This window comes from Cimex lectularius, unplaced genomic scaffold (genome assembly GCF_000648675.2).
Source record: "Cimex lectularius strain Harlan isolate CLEC.00 unplaced genomic scaffold, Clec_2.1 scaffold115, whole genome shotgun sequence".
NCBI lineage: Eukaryota > Metazoa > Arthropoda > Insecta > Hemiptera > Cimicidae > Cimex > Cimex lectularius.
Window position 1 is genome coordinate 422,464 of NW_019392707.1, and position 20,759 is coordinate 443,222.

The 20,759-nt window shown below is 31.1% G+C and overlaps 1 protein-coding gene across 1 annotated transcript; it reads right to left on the reverse strand.

Annotated features, from left to right (window-relative positions):
* Nucleotides 1–7,624: 7,624 nt before the first annotated feature.
* Nucleotides 7,625–20,436, reverse strand: LOC106666934 (rab11 family-interacting protein 1). Its single transcript, XM_014394487.2, has 10 exons — nt 20,184–20,436; nt 20,063–20,101; nt 16,471–16,576; nt 16,260–16,397; nt 16,001–16,167; nt 15,607–15,675; nt 14,033–14,166; nt 13,525–13,711; nt 13,061–13,191; nt 7,625–9,213 (listed from the first exon to the last, which is right to left on the reverse strand). The coding sequence occupies exons 1-10, from the start codon at nt 20,212–20,214 to the stop codon at nt 9,055–9,057; spliced, it is 1,161 nt and encodes a 386-aa protein (XP_014249973.1). The 5' UTR covers nt 20,215–20,436; the 3' UTR covers nt 7,625–9,054.
* Nucleotides 20,437–20,759: the final 323 nt, after the last annotated feature.

Below are 20,759 nucleotides of genomic sequence, written 5' to 3' on the forward strand. Positions count from 1 at the left end.
AAAATCGTTTAAATGAACACCGGTTGTAAAAACATATCAATTATAAGAACGAAATTTCTAGTTCCCGGCCAGCTTTAATGCAACTTAATGTATAAAAAAATATCTGCTTATAAGAACATCGTTAGTAAGAACATATTGCTTTTAGTGACCTAAAGTTATTGTATTTCTGAGAAAACAAACCTTTTGTAAGAACTTCATGAGAAAATAACAGCACACAGCAGAAAATAAACATTTCAAAACTGGCTCAAGATTTTCCCATTGAAAACAGTTTGCTTCAAGGATATGAAGACGTAGGCTTGAGTCTTACTACCAATGGAATCATCACAGACAAAGAAATTGTAACAGGGGTCAAAGCAGAAGAAAATGATTTAGAAGAAGACAATGTCAGATGATTCAAGCGAGTTTTCGTGCCCCACTTTGAAGGAAATGTTCTCAGCTATAAATGTGGTAAATAAATTTTTAACATGTAATGACAATTTTGCAGAGGAATCTATGAAAATGACAGTGAAAGAACTTGTCACCATTACAGAAAATGCTTTTTTATATTCATAAAAAAATAAACAAACAAATATTACAGACTATTTTTCAGTTTTGCAGTAAATAAAATTTTTGTGATTAATCTTTTTGTTTNAAAGAGATCCTATTGATAAGATCTATAGTTTCCTCCACTAGTCGTGAGGTTGACAAATCTTTTTGTAATGCCCTAAGACTAGCCTGACTGTCAGAAAAGATTTTAATATCTTTTCCCATAATTTTATTTTCCATCAGTGTTCTACAACACACATTGATGGCCCAGATTTCCGTCTGAAAAACAGAGGTGTTATTGCCAAGAGGGGAGGAGATGCTTATTCCTAATTTTGGTATGTAGATTCCTGCACCACTCCCTCTACCTTTGATAAGTGAACCATCTGTGTAGCAGCCTATGCTACGATGGTCATCATCCAGACTATAATCATAATCACAAGGGGTGACTACCTGATAGTGCTTTTTCCCCGAAGGGGATTTAATCTTTTTATCACTAACACTTAATAATTGACCGTTAACCTTACTCAATAGTTGAGAGATTTTCAAGTGACCTATGTTATTGCACTTATGATTCCAGCTGCCCTCGCGAATTAATCTGTAGCAGCTGATTAGTTCTCTGACCTTAACCTCAATGTGAAGTGGTGTGGTATTGGTTATGATTTCAAGTGCTAGGGTGGGTGTAGTCGAAAATGCACCTGTCATCATCAAACAGCCTAGTCTTTGAAATGACCTTAATTTATTACTATTCCCTTTATTTTCTAGACCTTTCCACCACACTAAAGCTGCAAAAAAGAATCTAGGTAAAATAATTGCAGTATATAGCCATTTGGCTACCTATGGTTTGATGCCCCATGTTTTACCGACAATTCTCCTACATTGTACCATTTATATGGTGCCTTTCCTATATATGTTATTAATATGACCTTTCCAATCAAGTTTCCTGTCGAGTGTCACACCAAGGAATTTGATTGAATCCACTAACTTTAATTCTATGCCCTGAAATTTAGGGTTTTTAAAATTACCTAATGTTCTTCTCGTGCTAAACATTATCAATTCTAGTTTAGCAGGATTAATTGATAAACCTTTGTCACAACATCACCTCTAAAGTAATCTCATGGCGTTTTCCATCAGTAGTGAAAGAGTCAGGGGATCTCTACCCGTGAGCATTATAGTACCATCATCTGAAAATAATTGACTGTAATTGCCTGAATTATTCAGAAGTTCTATTAAGCTGTTTACTGTAATTAGCCATAAAAGAGGTGACAAACAGCCTCCCTGTGGACATTAATTCTAAGAGTGCTACCACCTAAGCACATATTGACCATCCTCCCCTCCAAGTAGGTCTTCACCCATCTAGTAAGGTGTGTGATTAATCTTAAAACCTAAACAATGATAATTAAACAGGGCTTGAAATTCGCAAACGCTTTTTAGTTCCTAACTTGTTACTAAATGGGATTACTAATTTCAACCCCTTAAAAGTAGTTCCAGAGGAATGACTGAAAGAGCCTTCAACTTTCAAAAAATTGATCAATAATTAAACAGAAAAAAATTGATTACCGGATATAGCAACTATCGGGCGTAAGAACAAAGTTCAGACGGTCCCTTGGATGTTCTTATAAACAATTGTTACTGTACATGTGTGTGTGTATATTCTTTTAATCGGAAAAAAATTTCGAAAGGTCAAATCGAAAAACGGTCTTCACATTAATGTTGACAAAGCGATACTAAAGAGCAAAAAGTAAAGACATGTCACTGATTCAATTCCAAAAATACCCTCACACCCTACAGCAAGCTTCAAAAGCAAGGGTTCTCTAGAAGAGGTGCGTTGTTCTGGAACAATCCGTATATGGGGGGGGGAGGTTTAGTTTAGTGTGTCATTCCAGAACAAAGGTAACATATGAAACATTACTTCGTGAATAGGGGGGAGAGGGGGGGGNTAAAACTATAGAACTTTTAACTGAAAAAATATATATATAATATTACACAATCAAATTGAAATATAACAACTTTCTGAAAAGAAAGATGAAAATTTGATTAAACTATGACAAAAATAGGTGTTGTAATAGGACAGAAAATATCACTCAATGATATAAACAGTTGTTATCGATTAAAAAAACAGCATAACTAATAATCCTGGAAGTTTTTTTTTTCAAAACACTAGGTAAAAACGATATTCTTAAATATTAAAAAAAAATAGACTTATTATAGTGATATTATAGGAGAAACAAATCATATGATATTAGATTATATATTAGTCAGTCACTGTCATATTATAACAGAAAGTTAATGAGAGATGTTTGTATTTGTAAAGAATGAAAAAAATTATAAATATTTGTGTTATAAAAATGGTAAAAGTTGTATTAAAAAAAAAAGAAGAAAATTCCCAGGCAATAAACATAAAATCAAACAATGATATAGCCAAATTCTAATAATATAAACATTGTTCAAAAAACTTTACACAATCTGTTGTTACTTTGTTGTTTTCTCTCTCTTTACATTACATTAAATGATGATCAATGACCATAATTTATCATACATGCAAATTTCAAATTTGTTTATCCGAATTAAATTTTTACAGAACCACATAAACTATCAAACAGTTTGCAATTACTACACTATACCCTCCATTTTCATGACTGAATAAATAAAGAAGGGGGTGGTGTAGCTTTGTACATAAAAAATAAATTAAATTTTGTAGTTTAGCTTTCATCACCTAATGCCTATGAAAAAAAGGTTGATACGTTATAGGAATGGTGTATTCAACTAATTTCTCAACTATAATGTGTGTAACATACAGACCACCTAAAGCTACAGGAATAGACAAATTATTTGAAATCAGTGAAATTTATAATTAAAAGTAAAAATGCGATTATGATTGGTAATTTTAACTTGAATTAGACTAAAAATTACACTAAATTTTATAAACGACAAAGCAAAAAACTTATAAAAACTATTATTTATCAATTGTGAGATGTGGCTTGGTGTGATTGTAGGTTTAGAATATTGTGCTAACGTTTTGAATTTTATTGAGATGATCTTCAGGGCCTGGGATTTATAAACATTGTTTACATTATACAAAGATACGACTATGAATTTATATGATGATGTACACAGCATACAAATTTTAGGTTTAATCGTAAGTGAAAATATCATTCAATATCAATAATTTACATATAACACACAAAATATAAATACAACATATACAACAATCATTACACTCATTACTCTACACGTCAAATAATTCTTCATAGTCTAGATCCACAACCATATCTTTTTTTTTCCATTGTCGGTCCCTTTCACCTCAAAGAAGCCAACTCCTCATAGAAAAATTAATTTCTATCCCTACTTCCTTTCCCACTCCTTCAAAATCAAACATATACAAACAAATAAACATTAATTTCACTAATACTCTCAACATGACACATCTACAGAGAAAACACACACTTTGAGTGTGTACAAATACTTTGATTAAATGTATGGTGTTTAGTGACCGTTAGCCAATGATTATTTGGACATCGTGAGGTGCGGTCTGGTGTGACTAAGTTGAAAAACACTTTCGAGATCATCTTCAGGACCTGGGGGAATGTCGATAACATACATATATCATCATCACATCACACAAAACATGTAACATATAAAACAATCATCACATTCCACACATCACACATTTCTACTTAGTCTAATTCTTCAACAATTTGGCTTTCCTTTCCCAAATTATCCCCATCTACATAATCCTGAAAGGATAATCAGGCCGAACCATTACCCACGTTTTTTCCTATTGTCAGCTCCTTTCGCCTCAAAGAAGCAGACTCCTCGTATAAAAATGTCTTTCTATCCCGACTTCCTTCCCACCCCTTCAAAATCCAATGTATGTACATAAAACAGCAACATCTCACTGGCACACTCAACACAACACACAAGAATGACATCTACAAGGAAAACAAACACTTTGAGTGAGTACAATACTTTGATCGAATCTAAAAAAAATTTCTAGCATTGTATAAATTCATTTTTTTAAATCTAAAATTTTCTAGCATTGTATAAATTCATTCTTTTTGTAATCTAAACTTTTGTAGCATTGTATAAATTCATTTTTTTAATCTAAAATTTTCTAGCATTGTATAAATTCATTCTCTTTTTAATCTAAACTTTTCTAGCATTGTATAAATTCATTTTTTTAATCCAAAATTTTCTATCACTGTATAATTTTTTAATATAAAATTTTCTAGCAATGTATAATTTTTTTAAACTAAAATTTTCTAGCATTGTATAAATTCATTTTTTCACATCCTACATGTATTTGTAAAATTCAAACAATGTTTATAAATCCCAGGCCCTGAAGATGATCTCAATAAAGATCGAAACATTGGCACGATAAAGAAAATGTTTTTCTGAAACCTACATCACACCAGACCACACTTCACGATCTCCAAATAAACTTCGATTACACCAAAAATTTCTATATTGTGTACATAATTTATAAATTCATAGTCATATCTTATTTATATGTATTTTTATATTTTAAACAATGTTTATAAATCCCAGACCCTGAAGATAATCTCAATAAAGATCGAAACATTGGCAAGATAAAGAAAAAATTTTTCTAAACCTACATCACACCAGACTGCATCTCTTGATCTCCAAATAATCATTAATTAACAGTCACTAAATACTATACACTAGATGTAATAATTGTGAATAATCAGGAATTAATAATTCATAATGGCCAGTTTAGTGACTCAGAGATATTTTGACGTGATATAATTTACTGTATCTTAAATTTAAACACTGAAAATAATTGATTAAAAATAAGAAAAATCATAAAGTTTAAAAAATAAAATATGAATATGTTATTAAAAATGTAAGCAATAATAAATTTAAAGAAATATATGAAAATGTAAATAAAAAGTAAGTTTACTAACATGTGAAATTACTAAATGTGAAGATTCCAAAAAGTAAGTCTCACCCCAGACACAGCTAAATAAATCTAATGAAATAATAACACCTGGGTGTTCACGATTGAGAAATATGGGTCAGGGGATATCGCCATGGAAATATTTACTCTTACGATGCCAAGTGGCCTTATTACTCAACCCCTAGGATTCATTAGCTAATGCTCGGAAAAGCTCAACAAACTAGGGAAGAAAAATGGGAATCATAACAGTGTTTTCTTAGCTTGAAGAGTTCCCCACTCCCCACCTCCACCTGGACTGATTGAGTTAAATACTATCCCAAAAGAATTAGGAGGCAGTCGAGAAGGCTGGCGGAGAGAAGAGACAGTCGCAACAGAGCTGATGCGGGCAGTAGGAGTCGGCCAGGAGTCAGCCAGAAGTCGGTAAGAGTCGATGAGGAGTCAGCCATTAGTCAGTAAGAGTCGACAAGGAGTTGGCCAAGAGTCAAAGAGGAGTCAGTAGGAGTTGGCCAGAAGTCAACGAGGGGTTGGCCAAGAGTTGACGTTCAGGGTTAGAGATTCGTCCATGAATTGATTTGTGTTTAATTGAGTAAGAATTAGGGGATAAGTGATGAAATATGTCGGGGATTGTTTAATGAATTCAGCCTTATTTAAACCATAGTTCAATAAGGGACTTGAATGTTGTACCTGTATTGTTGTGCTTTTCTTAACAATCTCATACAGTTAGCAGAAAGTGATGGGCACTTACCCGTCAGGCCGAGCAACCAGACGCACCCTAGCTAAAGGCTTGACAGGCTAGAGAGGAGTAGCTCAGTACTCACTCACTATTCGCTCAGAGCACCCACAACTCATTGCGCTAGTGCCGCAAACCACACCAGATATTTGTGCATTATTAAATAAAGTGAGAATAACAAAGAAACCCGCACCTTGGATGACACAAAATCTTATAAAATTAAGAAAAGAAAAGAGATAAGACTAGAGACTAGACTATATAAAAGAAGTAAAACTGATAAGGACTATTCAAATTACAAAACAATATAAAATAAATTTAAAACACGAAATAAGAAATAAAAGATTCAACTATGAAAAAATATGTTAGGTATATCTCTCACTCACACTTTCTCAACTCACTTCCTCTTTCTCTTCCTTTGTTTCTCACATACTCCTTCATTCAATATTTCTCCTCAGTCAGTCGTTCGCTCTCACTAACTCACACACTATCTTCTTTTTCTCCCACACTCCCCCTCATTCACTATCTCTCTCTCTTTCTCACTAAATCACACACAATTTTTCACTTTTCTTTCTCTCTTTCGCACACTCATTCATTCACTCTATCTTCTTCTCTCACTCAATATTTTTCTCTCTCTCCTCACTCACTAAATCATACACAATCTCGCTTCTTTTCCTCTCTCACTCACTCCTTCACTCTCTATGTTCTTTTTCTTTTCTACACTCACCCCATTCACTATCTCTCACTCACTCCTTTTCTCTCTCTCCCTCCCCCTTCCCAACAAGTAATGTTTGTATGTTACCTTTGTTCTCGATTGATACACTTAACTCCTCCCATATATGGACATCTTCCAGAACAACGCACCTATTCTAGAGAACCCTCGCTTTTGAAGCTTGTTGTAGGATGTTGAGGGTATTTTTGAATTGAATCGATGTCGCAGGCCTTCATCAACTTTGTCAAAATTTCTGTGAACACCATTTTTTTTCATTTTGAATTTTTTTTTACGATTTAAAAGGAAATAATCAATTTTTACGTATCTCAGGGGAGCATTTAAAAATCAGTGCTATAACGAATGTGTTAAAATTAGCATGTTGAATTTGAACTCCAATATTAGGAATACTGAAGTTCGGATTGGGGGAGAGAGAGAGCACTGTATATCTTTGTCACAGCTAATTGACGTTTGCTTAAAAAATAATAAGGGTAAAAGTTTATACACATAAAGAATAAAATAAATATATTAAAATTTGAAAGGGGACTTAATTGTTTTTGTTTATATACAAGTCTTTCATCTTTTTGTGTTTTTACATCAGTTCTATATGAAAACATTTTTACACAAACACACACACACACACACACACACATATATATATAAAATTAAAAACAGTGTAATAAATACTTATTGAAAAACATTAACACTTAAAAATAAATTAGTACAAATAATTGTATTACAATAAGAATTAAAATTGCACTATGTATATATTTATACAATATAGTGTGTATTAACCTAGTTTGTTTAAAACTGTCAAGCTAGAATATACTGTGTTTACTGCAATTACAAAATGATACCACAAATAATTTAACAAAAGTAACAATTTTTATTCTTATAACAAAAGAAAGTTGCATAAACATGACGGCTAAGAATCACAGAGCAAGTATGTCCTTATGCAATAGATTGTTATACAGAAAGAAAATTTGTTGTTTCAAGAATAAGTAGTTATACAAAATGGGAAAAAATGGCTTAAATGATTCTACTCACTTATAAATGGGTGGAATTTGTTTAAAAATTAAATGGTCTGTAATTTGTATCACAGGTAGAATAGAAAAATAGTTAACTACGACTATTAACCAATCACAGTTCCATGGAAGCATGACATTTCACAAAACAAATTTTAATTTTTATATCATTTTGCATTGCCAAAAATCTAATGGATATAACAACATAAATTATACTTTTGAAAAAATATATTTATATTAAATGTAAGTAATTTAACTATTAATATCTTAAATTACAAATCGATATATCTTTATTTAATTCAACTTTTAATAACTTTCAAAAATAGTTCGTTATTTCAACATTAACCAAAATAATTTATTTATTCAATATTACATTCTGAACAAGCGAAAAAACATGTGTCATTTTCAGAATTATTAGTATTACAGTTATCATTTTTAATTTTTCCAATTGGTAACATGGCCCCTTAAATAAAAGAGGCACGATTACAAGTTATAACATTCCATAAATATTTATAATAAATAAATAAATAAGTCCTAATAATATCCTAATTCCATGTGTATCTAACATATGTCATAAAACTATTAATTACTGTTGCAACTTGGGCAAATTTGAAAACTATAATTGTATAACTATGATTTTCTTAAAAAAAGATTATAATGACTTAGTAGCATACATCATGTAACTACATAGTAATTATTTGTCACCTGTACCCTGTGAATTTTGGTTTGCACTTGCTATTATAATCAATCAACCTATTAAATAGGTTCTCGTTTTTCTTATCATATTATCTCCCACTTTGGACATATTTACAATTTTTTTTCACAAAAGCACTTTGCTTGTATATATGCTCTTAATAATTAAAAAAAAATTAAATAAAAAGTATAACAATTGATAATACAAATAAAGCTTGTATATCTTATTGTAAATTAATTTGTCCAAATTGGCGTTTGTAGATTAATAAAAATAAAAATGTTGATATTTATATGTATGTTTTAAAAATATGTTGATATTTCTATTTGCAATTTAATTGACACTTGATGTGGACGTTTTTAGAATGTTAAACCTACTACGAGAGGTATATTGCATACAACACTTTTATGCTTATTTGTTAATTTTAAAAAGTCTAATATAATTATAAATGGAAACATGATGCTATACTTTGCCCTTTTTCATATAAGGGTTTTGAAGAATTCTGGGAGATGTTTCCATTACTTTCAGGAGAAGTTGGTCCAGGTAGTCTTCTAAATCTTTTTGCCTTTTCATTTCTTTAGATAATTTTGTCTGAAGATCATGTATAATTTGAATCAAGTCCTAAAAATAATAATAATACATAATAATAATACATAATAATAATAAATTAAAAATAAAATTAAAACACTATCATTACATGTTAAATTGAGAGAAATTGCCAACTTTAATGGGCCTGCATACTCACTCAAAGGTTTAGATGTCAGTGAAATACGTTTCGACATTTCACCAACATCAGTGGTAACTTTGTGTTATTTTTATTTCGTTGGGTCTCTATTATATGTTCATTAACATTAAAAGGGTGGGTTGCATGCAAATTTTTTAGGTCACACAAGGCCGTCGTTCATTAGTTAACAAACTAACCGAATTCAGTGATAGAAATTGTGTCAATTTTCTCCACTGCGTGTTTAATTATAAACAGTTTACCTAATTTCTAATAAGTAACTATTCAACCACTGAAATATGAATTTCCTCAGCATTTCATTTCAGATTTATACCTCACCTAAAAGGAACGGCTCTCAGACAATGTTTATTTTACAAATCTTCGATTCAAACTCCCTTGTCAGTTTGTGTGTTAATATGTTTCCTCATGCTAAATGTATTGACATAGGCTTTAATATCATAATTACATACAAAAAAGGGTCAGCGATAGTTTTGTGCAGCATAGTTATTGTATCGTGTATTATTTACATTTTTTTTTAAAGGCAATTAATTTAGTACCTATTTTGTAGACACTGTTAAACGCTGTTTTTTATTGCATTATTTATAAAGTTTGTCTGTTATATTTTATTTGCTAGTGGTACTGATGTTAGTCCCTTTGAGGAGTTTGTCAAAAGCAATAGCCTTTTAAGTGAGTTCCAGGCAGATTTCAGGACAGGATGTTCAACAATTGATATCTTCACCCTAATTGATATTATTAATCTCCATCTAAATAAAAATAAAAACGTCTGATTTCTTTCTAGATCTCAAGGCTGCCACTGATTGGGTTCATAGAAATGCAGATATGCTACCTATACTCAGCAACCTTGGTTTTTCAGTAAAATTTCGTATCACTTGCACATTCCAGCTCTACAGTTGTGGGTACTGAAGGGATTTCTAGTTATTTTAAGGTGGGGGTATGACGTTAGATAGGGTTGTATCCTGAGCCCGTTATTATGTTCACTTTTTATCAACAATCTCTCTGAATGCCTTGAATTTGTTATGAAAATACTGCAATAAAGATTCTTTTATATTGTAATTGGGCATTACTGTAATTTTGACAGACTCACTCTGCAAAAAAAAATCCTTAGTAACCAACTATAGTAATTCCTTCCAGTCAACCTGAAAAAATCCAAAATTATGGTTTTTCATAGGAGAGGCAGGCTTACGGCTAATGAGTGCTGGTATTTTAAAGGTTCTCGCATTGAAATAATTAATGAGTATAAATAATGGGCTTAATTTTCACAACTCTCATCAATGCCCATCTCAAACGGAAGATTCACACTGCAAAATATGTGACAAATTCAATTTGGTCTAAATCTATTTTCATTGCTCTCATCCCAGTTTTCAGAAATACAAGTTGTTTTTGGCCGTTTGCCGTTCTATTATGTGCTACACTTCCTCAGCTTGGGGCTTTCAAAAGTGTTGCCCTTATTTGGCTCGTTGGTCAGCCTATTTGTTCATTTTCTTCTATACTTTCATATCCCAGAACGCACTTTAAAATCACCAAGTTGAGTTTTCATACAGCAAATAGGCAACTTAAGCACTAGTTTGGAGCTAAAAGCGTACACATTTAGTCACTTTGTAAGTTGCCTGACTCTTCGAAAGTATGTAGATCTGGACACCATTGATATTTTTATTTATCAACTCCTATGCACAGAATTGGGATGAATGAGCATCAGCTTGGAAGATTAAGATTAGTCTTAAGTTGTTTTGCTAGGGTATAATTAAGCTCTTTTAACCCTATGCCTACTCTCTGTATGATCATAATGGTTCATCCGTGTACCATATTATGGCCTCTTCTTTAAATATTGGATTGCCTCTCTTTTAAAGATCTCTGTTATCAATAATCACTTGGAAAGTTGAGTTTTCCTCTTGTTTTGTCAAAAACTGTTATCGTTGTGTCTCTGTGTTAGTATTTCTGGCCACCATACTAAAGCTTCATATGTGATCAAAAGTTTGACCATTGCGGTGCATAACCAACATGCCATTCTGGGGTTTATTCCCAAGTTTTCACTGCATAATCTTAGGCCAATGCATAGCAGTGTCAAATTTAATAATTACTACAATAAAATAATTATTTTAACTATAACTGTTTTTAAACAATTGTGTTCTTCCAAAAGAATAAAAAACGCTTTATTATTATTACACTTCCTCATCCCGGAAGTAAACTTTTTGAACCAATTTTGGGCAATGCACTCACTTATTTTTTCATTGCCGTGCAAATTTTCCGAGCTGTCTCGTTGTACCCATGCGCTTAAATTCGTACAACAAGTGTGCACGAATCATGGGTTTTGAAACCATGAGAAAATATTAAAATTTACAATGAACTATTCAACACAGTTTTTTTTAATGAACTGGAGCATTATCCTTTTGATATTACATGATGAAAACACCTATTCATCCGATGTAAATAGAAATGTGTTTTAACGGTATTAAAACAATAACAAATGAAAACTGCATGAACTTTTCTGATTACCTAGTGTATACGTATAGAGCAAACTACCAATGCTTTACGTCGATTAAAACACCCATTGCTAGAATATGAAAGTATTTCTCATCCCGTCCAGTCAATAATAAGTACAATAGAGTATAAATCTATCAAAAAAGTGTAATAGAACCTTAGATTCCATAAAAATAATTTAAAAACCTTATCTACAATGTTAATCTAGTCGACAGCACTATTCACGATGAATGTACTTTTTACTTTTTAATACATGTAATGGTAAAACACTCAGAGTACAAAAAACATTAACAAAGCCAAACTGTATCATATGTATTTAAAAATAAAATATATCCTTCCGAATATATAAAAATAAATTGAGAAATTTTGGAAATGTAATGCAGTTTATAATATAACATGTAGCTGTCAATCACAATTCAATTTAAAAAACCAGAAGAACAGGACTATTAAAACATTTGAATGTAAAAATTTTGGATCAAGAAAATAACAAAAATTTAGAATAGTCAGAAACAACATACATTAATATTATAGGTAATAAATTCAATGACAATAATTACAAATTAAGTGGCAAAATGACGTGATGAATAATGACTTCCCAATGGGAGAAATAAATCAACCTCTAGCCAAAATTAAAAAAATAATGTATGGGTTCCAGTTGGGATATTTTTCCCATCAATATTCGGTAGACATCGGCTACTCTTTGGTTTTGTAATTCCATTTTCATTCCATCTAAGGGCACTGTTGACAGGTCTCGGGAGTATATAACTCCTTTGCAAAAGTTGAGGGATTTTTGGGATTCTGTGATTACAGGGGTAGTGTAAATCGTATTTATTTTAAGGAAACGTGACTGTCGTATATTATGACATTCTATTAGAATGGTCCTATTTCGTAGTTTCTTTATCGATTTGGAGAACCAGCATAGGAATTTATTATGTGGTTTATGATAAAAAGTGACAATGCTCTCAACAATTCAGAAGGATTTTGATTCTGGATAACTAAAATTAGAGGGAAATTAAAAGAAGATTCCACTATTTCATTTGAGAAGCCCTGGTGCAGGTGGTTCGAGTAAAAACACTATACAAGGTAAAGGAAAATTAACTGATCAAAAGAAACAATGAAAAAACTTAATCCATCAAAAAGGCTGAAAGACCAAGATAACAGTGACTACTTTTTCACGTTTTACAAAAATATAACAGGATGATTAGGAACTTCATACTACAATGCTATAAATGAAGCTTTTATACTCACTTCTCGACTTTTTCCTGCATATTGCTTTAAAACATCAGCTGGAATAGTGTTGATAGGAGAGGAGGTACGAGTCATTTCTCTCCCAATGATGATCCTTTCCATATTGTAGGTATCTTTTCCCACATTAATATCTAAATATTAATTGAAATTAAATTCACTAGTTTCGTGGTCCGCTTGACCAATTAATATCTTATAATTAATTAAGGTTTTCAGTTGAGATAAAAAAGATTTTAAAAAATGGCAAAAAGGAGGGAAAATTCAAAAGGTGTGGTTGAGGAGAGGTTGGTGTCCAAGTGGATCGAGGTCACGATAGCTCGAGTGGTAAAGCAGCGGCGTATCAAGCCGAAGATCGTGGGTTCGAATCCCGCTCGTGCCATTAACTTTTTTATCTCAACTGAAAACCTTAATTAATTGTAAGATATTAATTGAAATGTAAAATTTTAAGTTTAAAAAAAAATCTTTACCTCTTTTATTTAAATGTTGCTCTTCACCTTTTTTCTCTTCTACCGATGATGTAAGTGTTGAAGTAACAAATCTTGGTGGTTTTGCTGGCGGAAGGAAGTCATGGTTTGTCGACATATTTTCTACAGACCTCGTTTTTGAGGAGATATTCAGTGATGTACCTGAACTCTTTTGGGATAACTCATCAAGCTAGAATAACAAAAAACAATAAACATGTCAAATCAATAAAAAATATCATTATGTATTCATTACATTATATTTAAAAATATCAAAAATCCCGATTGCATAACGCATCACAGGAAGAGATTAAAATCAATAACATACCAAGGTTACGATTTAAACACTATAATTTTAAAAAAACTATTATTTTAATAAAACCTGGTAGTCATTACAAGCCCTGAGAAATAAAATTTTTTCATTTCCCTAATAATGTCAATACACTTAATTTCATTGTAATAAAATGCATTACATGCATAAAATGAATTATATATACATTAAAACTAATAATACCATGAAGTCATCTTCACTTTCAATTTCACTAATAACTCCTGGGTCTGGTTCTCCTGTAGACTGGGAAGACAAATCGTTATTTATGTTTGAGAGCTCATCTTTCTTTTTAAAATTTGACTTAGTTATCTTGTTTCCTGCAAAATAAAATCTATTCTTAGAGAATTTAATAATTAAAGTATAAAAATTATAAAATCGGCAAAACAACCCAGATGCAATCTGTGGTAATACTACTAAGTAAAAAGAAGATGAAAAGCCGTTTACCAAAAGTCAGTTGTTCAATTACATTGATCACATCAGGACTGATACACTTAATAACACAATAAATTTAAATTACCACATAACTAGAAAAGCTCGGTTTTTCATTTGTTATTGTTTTAGTACCGTTAATCAACCATTCTATTTACATAGGAAGATTAGGAGATTACATTGATTATATCAAGGGAATTATGCGACAGTTCATAAAGAAAAAGTGTCTTGAATAGTTCACTATAATTTATTATAACGAAATTATAAAAATTTTGTTTTTCATGGCTTCAAAACCCCTAATCCTTGTGTACTTGTTATATTAATTTTAACTTGGTACTTAGGTGGCTGAGGCAACTCATAAAATTTGCACTGCCCAAAAGTGGTTCAAAAAGTTTTCTTCTGGGAATAAAGAAAGTGAAAATGAACCATGGTCGTAGACCTTTTGTCTTGAATGACGACAAATTAAGGGAAAGTTTTGAACTTGATTTGAGTCAAACATGTCAGGAGCTTGCTAGTGTTCAACGTAAGTGATGAAACCATTCGCTCTAGCTTACATCAACTTGGAAAGACCCGTAAGCTGAACAAATGGGTTCTGCATAAATTGATGACAGTAACAAGCTTCAGCGGCTTATTAGCATTTCCCTTACATTGCTTTCATGATAGATACTTTTGACTGGATTGTCACGTGCAACAAAAATGAACCAGGAGATTGTACCATGGCTGACCAAATAACACTGTCCTATTAATGCGAAAAGCAAATATTCACCAACAAAAGGTGATGCTTTGTATATGGTCGAATACTTTTTTATACTTTTGGGCAGTGTGCTTATTTATCTTTTCATCATCACACAGTACAAATTTTACGAGCCGCCTCAGTCGCCCAAGTACTGAGCTAAAATTCTTACAATAAGCATGCACGAATTATGTTTATGAAGCCATGAAAAAGAAAATTTTAAAATTTATATTAATTGTTCAAGACATTTTTCTTCATGAACTGATGCTTTTTCCTCTTGGGATTAAATGATGTAAACGCCTAATTCTCCTATGTAAATAGATATGTTGATTAACGGTATTAAAACAATAACAACTGAAAAACCACACTAACTTTTTCTGGTTAGCTGGTAGTTAAAATTGTGTGAATATGGGCAATATCAAGAATGCAAGACAGTAGTCGGACAACAGTAGTATCGCCATATTTAATAGCACTATAAACATCAAAAGCTTGGCAATAAATCACCTTTGTTAGTCTAACCATTCATCCTATCAGTATACATCATTATGCATAATTTATTGACATTACTGGTCAATTACACATTTAAAAAAAGTACCTATTTTTGTTGCCAGGTTCCGAAGGCCTTTACGCTTGTCCAGACTACTTATGCTAATCAAACTTCCACCTATAGAAGAAAACAATTTTTAAAATAAATATTAAAAGACGTATTACAATAACATGTTTTTTATTTTATTTTAGCTGATTTCATAATCATAAAACACCGTTAATTTGTACAAGAGCAAGTTAAGGTGATGAACATTATTATGAATGAATTAAAATAAATAAATTAATTTTAAAAAAAAATATATTGTTTTTTATTTTATTTTAGCTGATTTCATAATCATAAAACACCGTTAATTTGTACAAGAGCAAGTTAAGGTGATGAACATTATTATGAATGAATTAAAATAAATAAATAAATTAAAAAAAAAAAATGATATATATATTACCAAAGGATTGTGCAGCTTGTGACAGTTGCCCAAGTGACGATTTATGCTTTCCTTTTTTAGAGAGGTCTGACAAGCTCCCTGCTTTTACTATAAAAGCAATTTTTACTTCTAGTTCACCTCGTTCTTTGTTCTTTTCTTTACCTGGCTTGTCTTTCAATTTATACCACCTATAACAACATTGGACAAACTCAGTTTCAATTAATATGAACATAGTAATTTTACAAGCTATGTTATGAACAAAATTGATTGATTATCATACACATTTTTAGGTCTATCATAAATATCCATGTCAACAAGGGGAATGCTGACTCGGCCGAGAAATTCATCAACTGCCATTCTATTGTGATGTAGCGCTGTGAGGACAATTTCTGCCCTGTTACCCTGTTTGGGTATCACTCTGTAAAAATTATTGTTTCAAGTTTAAGGAAAAATAAAAATATCACCATTTACATTTGGTACACCACACTTACAATTCACATTTTTCATGCCATTCAACAGTGTCGGCAATCTTTTCTTTAATGGAAGTTTGAAATTTTTCTTTACCCAGGGCAATTGTAACAAAAGCATCGTTAGTACCTGTAAACATTAATTCCACAATGAAATGTCTTGTACTGAATAAATAATCAATAATGAGAAAGACTGAAATCGAAACCATAGCACATTTATGGCATAAACATCTATTAAAATAAAAATAGTGAAATATCGTATTTCATTGCAGTGTAATAAACGCCCACAGTCATCACAACAATTTAGCAAATAAGTATTCATACACCTATTTTATTTGGATTTTAATTTCAATGCCAGGTTAAAAATAAATCAGAAAAAAGTTACTTTTGTACTGTACAAGAAAGAAAATGTATCTAATTTAATTTATATAATTAAGACAAATAAGTAAATAATAACTCATTAATAAGTCATAATAAATAAAGCATAGCACAGACAGCATTAAACATAAAATTTTCACAATCACCATTGGAAAATGTCATAACTAGTAACTTGTGGACTAAAGTTCATTTTTGTGCTCATCAAATATAATAACCAGGTTATAAATTATGAGCCAATCAAAGTGACCACGTTCAATAATGGAAAATAGGTTTTAAAAAATGTCATTGACTCTGATTAGATCTTTTGTCTCTATTTCCCTATCTTTAATAAATGTATCATACCTAAACATGATTTTCAACCTAACAAATCAACCACCTCACATCTCCTGTTATTTAAAAATTGTATACTAAATGCTTTTGCCCACAATAAACAAGTTGATGTAATTTACACAGACATTACTAAGGCATTTGATTGCGTCAATTTCAATTTACTTTTATCAAAATAAAATATTCTCGGCTTACATGGACCCACATTGTTCTGGTTTCAGTTATTTGCTGGTAGACAGCTTCAAATAAAAATTAATAATTCTTTGTCTAAATTTATCGACAAAAAAATATGGAGTGCCCCAGGGTTCTCATTTAGGCCCTTTATTATTTCTGATCTTTATTCATGATGTTGCTGAATTTCTCCCTCAGAATATAAACTTCTTGCTCTTTGCTGATGATGTCAAAATGTACCGTGTAATTAATAATGATAAAGACACAAAAATATTTCCAACTGCTTTTCTAATTGTATTGATTGTTGCTTAAACAAAAGACTTAAACTTAATTGTGATAAATCCTTTGCGATGTCATTTTTTAGATGTAATAAAAAAGTTATTTCATCCTATTTTGGTAACAAATTGCAACTACAAACTGTGACCACATTTAAAGACCTTGGTCACTCAGCCCTTGAATTTCCCAGCATGTAACCTATATTATCGATGAAGCTAATAAATTGTTAGGATTTGTTATTTAAAATACGCAACACTTTAGAAACATATTTAAAAGAAAAAATTATTTTCTTCCATAATTCATAGTCATTTAGAGTATCCTAGTACTATCTTGTCACGCCATCAAACGTATCTTTGTATCAAACTTGAACGAGTCCAAACTAAATTTTGAAGATATGCTGCTTTTAAATTTAAAATTATTTCTGTGGATATTTCTTATAATCACTTATAATTAATTATAAACCTGTTCCTTTAAATTTTAGAAGGGAGCAAACTGATTCAATTCTACTCTATAGACTTATCAATAGCAAAATTTATACTCTCCAATTGTTAAGTCTAATCACTTGCAATGTCAGCTCTCACGACACTTGAAATTCCCTCCCTTTTTCAGTCCAAATGCAAAAATATAATTAATTACTTACTTAAATCTGGCATTTCTAGAATTTTACCTGTAGGTAATAATACACTGGCAATGGTAGTATGAACCATTGATATGTTCAACACAAACAAACTTGCAATAAAAAAATATTTTCTCTGACTATACAATTGTATAATAAATCATTTTTTTAAATCTCTCTTCTTATAAAGAAATACACTTTTTTAATATGGTTATGTTACATACGTTAAATGTATATATGTTTGTGTCATTTATATGTTAAATGTACATAAGTTTGTGTTAATTTGAAAGTGGCAAAAAGAGGAAAATTTGAATGGTTGTAGGTTGAGTGGAGAGTTGGTGTCCGAGAGGATCGAAGTCAAGATAGCTCAAGTGATGGAGAAGCAGCGTATTGAGGCAAAGGTCGTGGGTTCAAATCCCGCTCGTGATGCTGACGTTTTTATCTCAATCAAGACCTTACATAGAAAGAATAATAAATTGAAAGAAGTAACTTGGTCTATTGACCACTAAAACGTAAATGGGTTATTAATATATATTTTTTTATAAGAAAATTATTTGCCTTGGTATTTTTATAACTTTAGAATTGTTATAGTTGTTATCTTTGTAAATGGACTTCTTGCCCATCTATATAATAAATAAATAATTATTGCTCCATGTCACCTCCTTATAGGGGTCAAATAAGGTAGTGAATACATAGAAAGAAGAAGTTAATATATTTATATATGATAATGATATTGATGTCTCTATGCAACTAATCTTTTATAATTTACAAATGTTACTGGAGGGGGAGAAAGTGCGACTTAATAATGCTTACACTTATTGCTTGCTTACAGAAATAAATTTGATGTAACACCTCCCTGATCCCTCCTCAACTTAGAGCTTTTTTGAAGGTATAAATCAATTAACATTTACAATTTATAAAAATATTCATCAACATCTCAGATACATTTTATAACATTTGTACATTATTTAAGTTTACATTATAATGATTAACATAATTACTCGTTATTACATCTGTCTATATTACATTTCCAGAGCATCTGGATTACTATATTTAGTTGTTTACTATAAATATTTGTTTTTGTTTCAAGAAAATTATTACACATGTAACTGTTAATATTGGTATTAAAACATACAAGAATAATCTAAAGCATCTTGCGTAAAGTAAATTGTTGGGTTTGTAGAAATTTTATTTACAGGATCGATGGAGATGTTTTTTGTATTAAATTTTTTAAGTGTATATGTTTGTAATAGATTATATGTTATGTTGAATATGTCCATATTATATTATTATTATTTATGGCTCAATTATTCATTGTTGCTTATGTATAGTTTAAACTCTAACAGAACTTGTAGCTGGAAATATTTACCCGTAGTAATAACTAAATAAAATCACCTTAAATGTTAAAATATTTTAACCATAAAATACCTCCTATTTTTATTATTCATATAATTATGCCCATCAAGTGATAAACAAGAAATATAGACTGGGATTATTGCAATACGAGAAAAGTGAATGAAAATCAGAAAACAAACTCGGATTGCATTACTTCTGTCACCTGTTGATTGGATCCACATTTAATTTTCCATAATTAATTTATTGATTCTAATCGTTTTAAAAATAATTTTCAAAAATTTAGCTTGTAATAAGGTCATGTTTTAAATATAACATGAAATAAAAAAATTAGGTAGCTCTAATAGTGAAACGTAATATTTTAAAGAAAAACAGCGAGATTTCCGGTTACTTTTGTGAGACGCACTACAAAAAGTAAGCAATTGGAGCTGATATTTTAGGCAAAGTTCATTCTTTTTTTTACTGTTTATGTAGTGACATAACGAAACGACATACCGTTTTTTCCTTTGTGAATCAACCCCCGGGCCTTTTGAACTGAAAACGAACGAGATAATATTAAAATTAACAATGATTAATTTGTATAAATAATAATATGAAATAAATAAAAGCTTTCTACCAGTGACTTGGACGTGTGTCGGGCTCCACATAACTAAGCGTGTCAAAAGTCAAAGGAAAATTAAGCCGACAACAAACGCTAAACCGCTGTCAATCTACGCGAGGACGGCTATCGCGTTGTCTTTTGATAAAAACAGTCGAAATCCTTTTCAAACAAATAGAAAAGTTGACTTTCACAGATCACTTCCGTCAACAAAGTAGAAGATACGGTACTGCAAGTACCATCTGAAAGGTAACACCTAACAGAAGAGGAGGGAGCTTTTAAGTTTTGACGTTATCCAAATCCGATTCAAATCGGCCGACGCGTCATCTCGACCCTTTTTCACAACAATAAATAAAACATCGTCATCTCTGACAGGTCGGTGAACAGAAAAATAAAAACTACATGGAATGTTGGATAAATTAATAAAATGAGGTTCATTAAAGCGAAAGCATCAATAAAACACCGTTGTTATACCAAAATTATTTGAAAGCCTGATTTATGGTCTATAATAGGATTCATTAACCCACCCCGTTTCCTACTTCCTAGTAATGGTCCCTGGTCAGACACCCATTCTTAAAAATAGGAACTGACTGT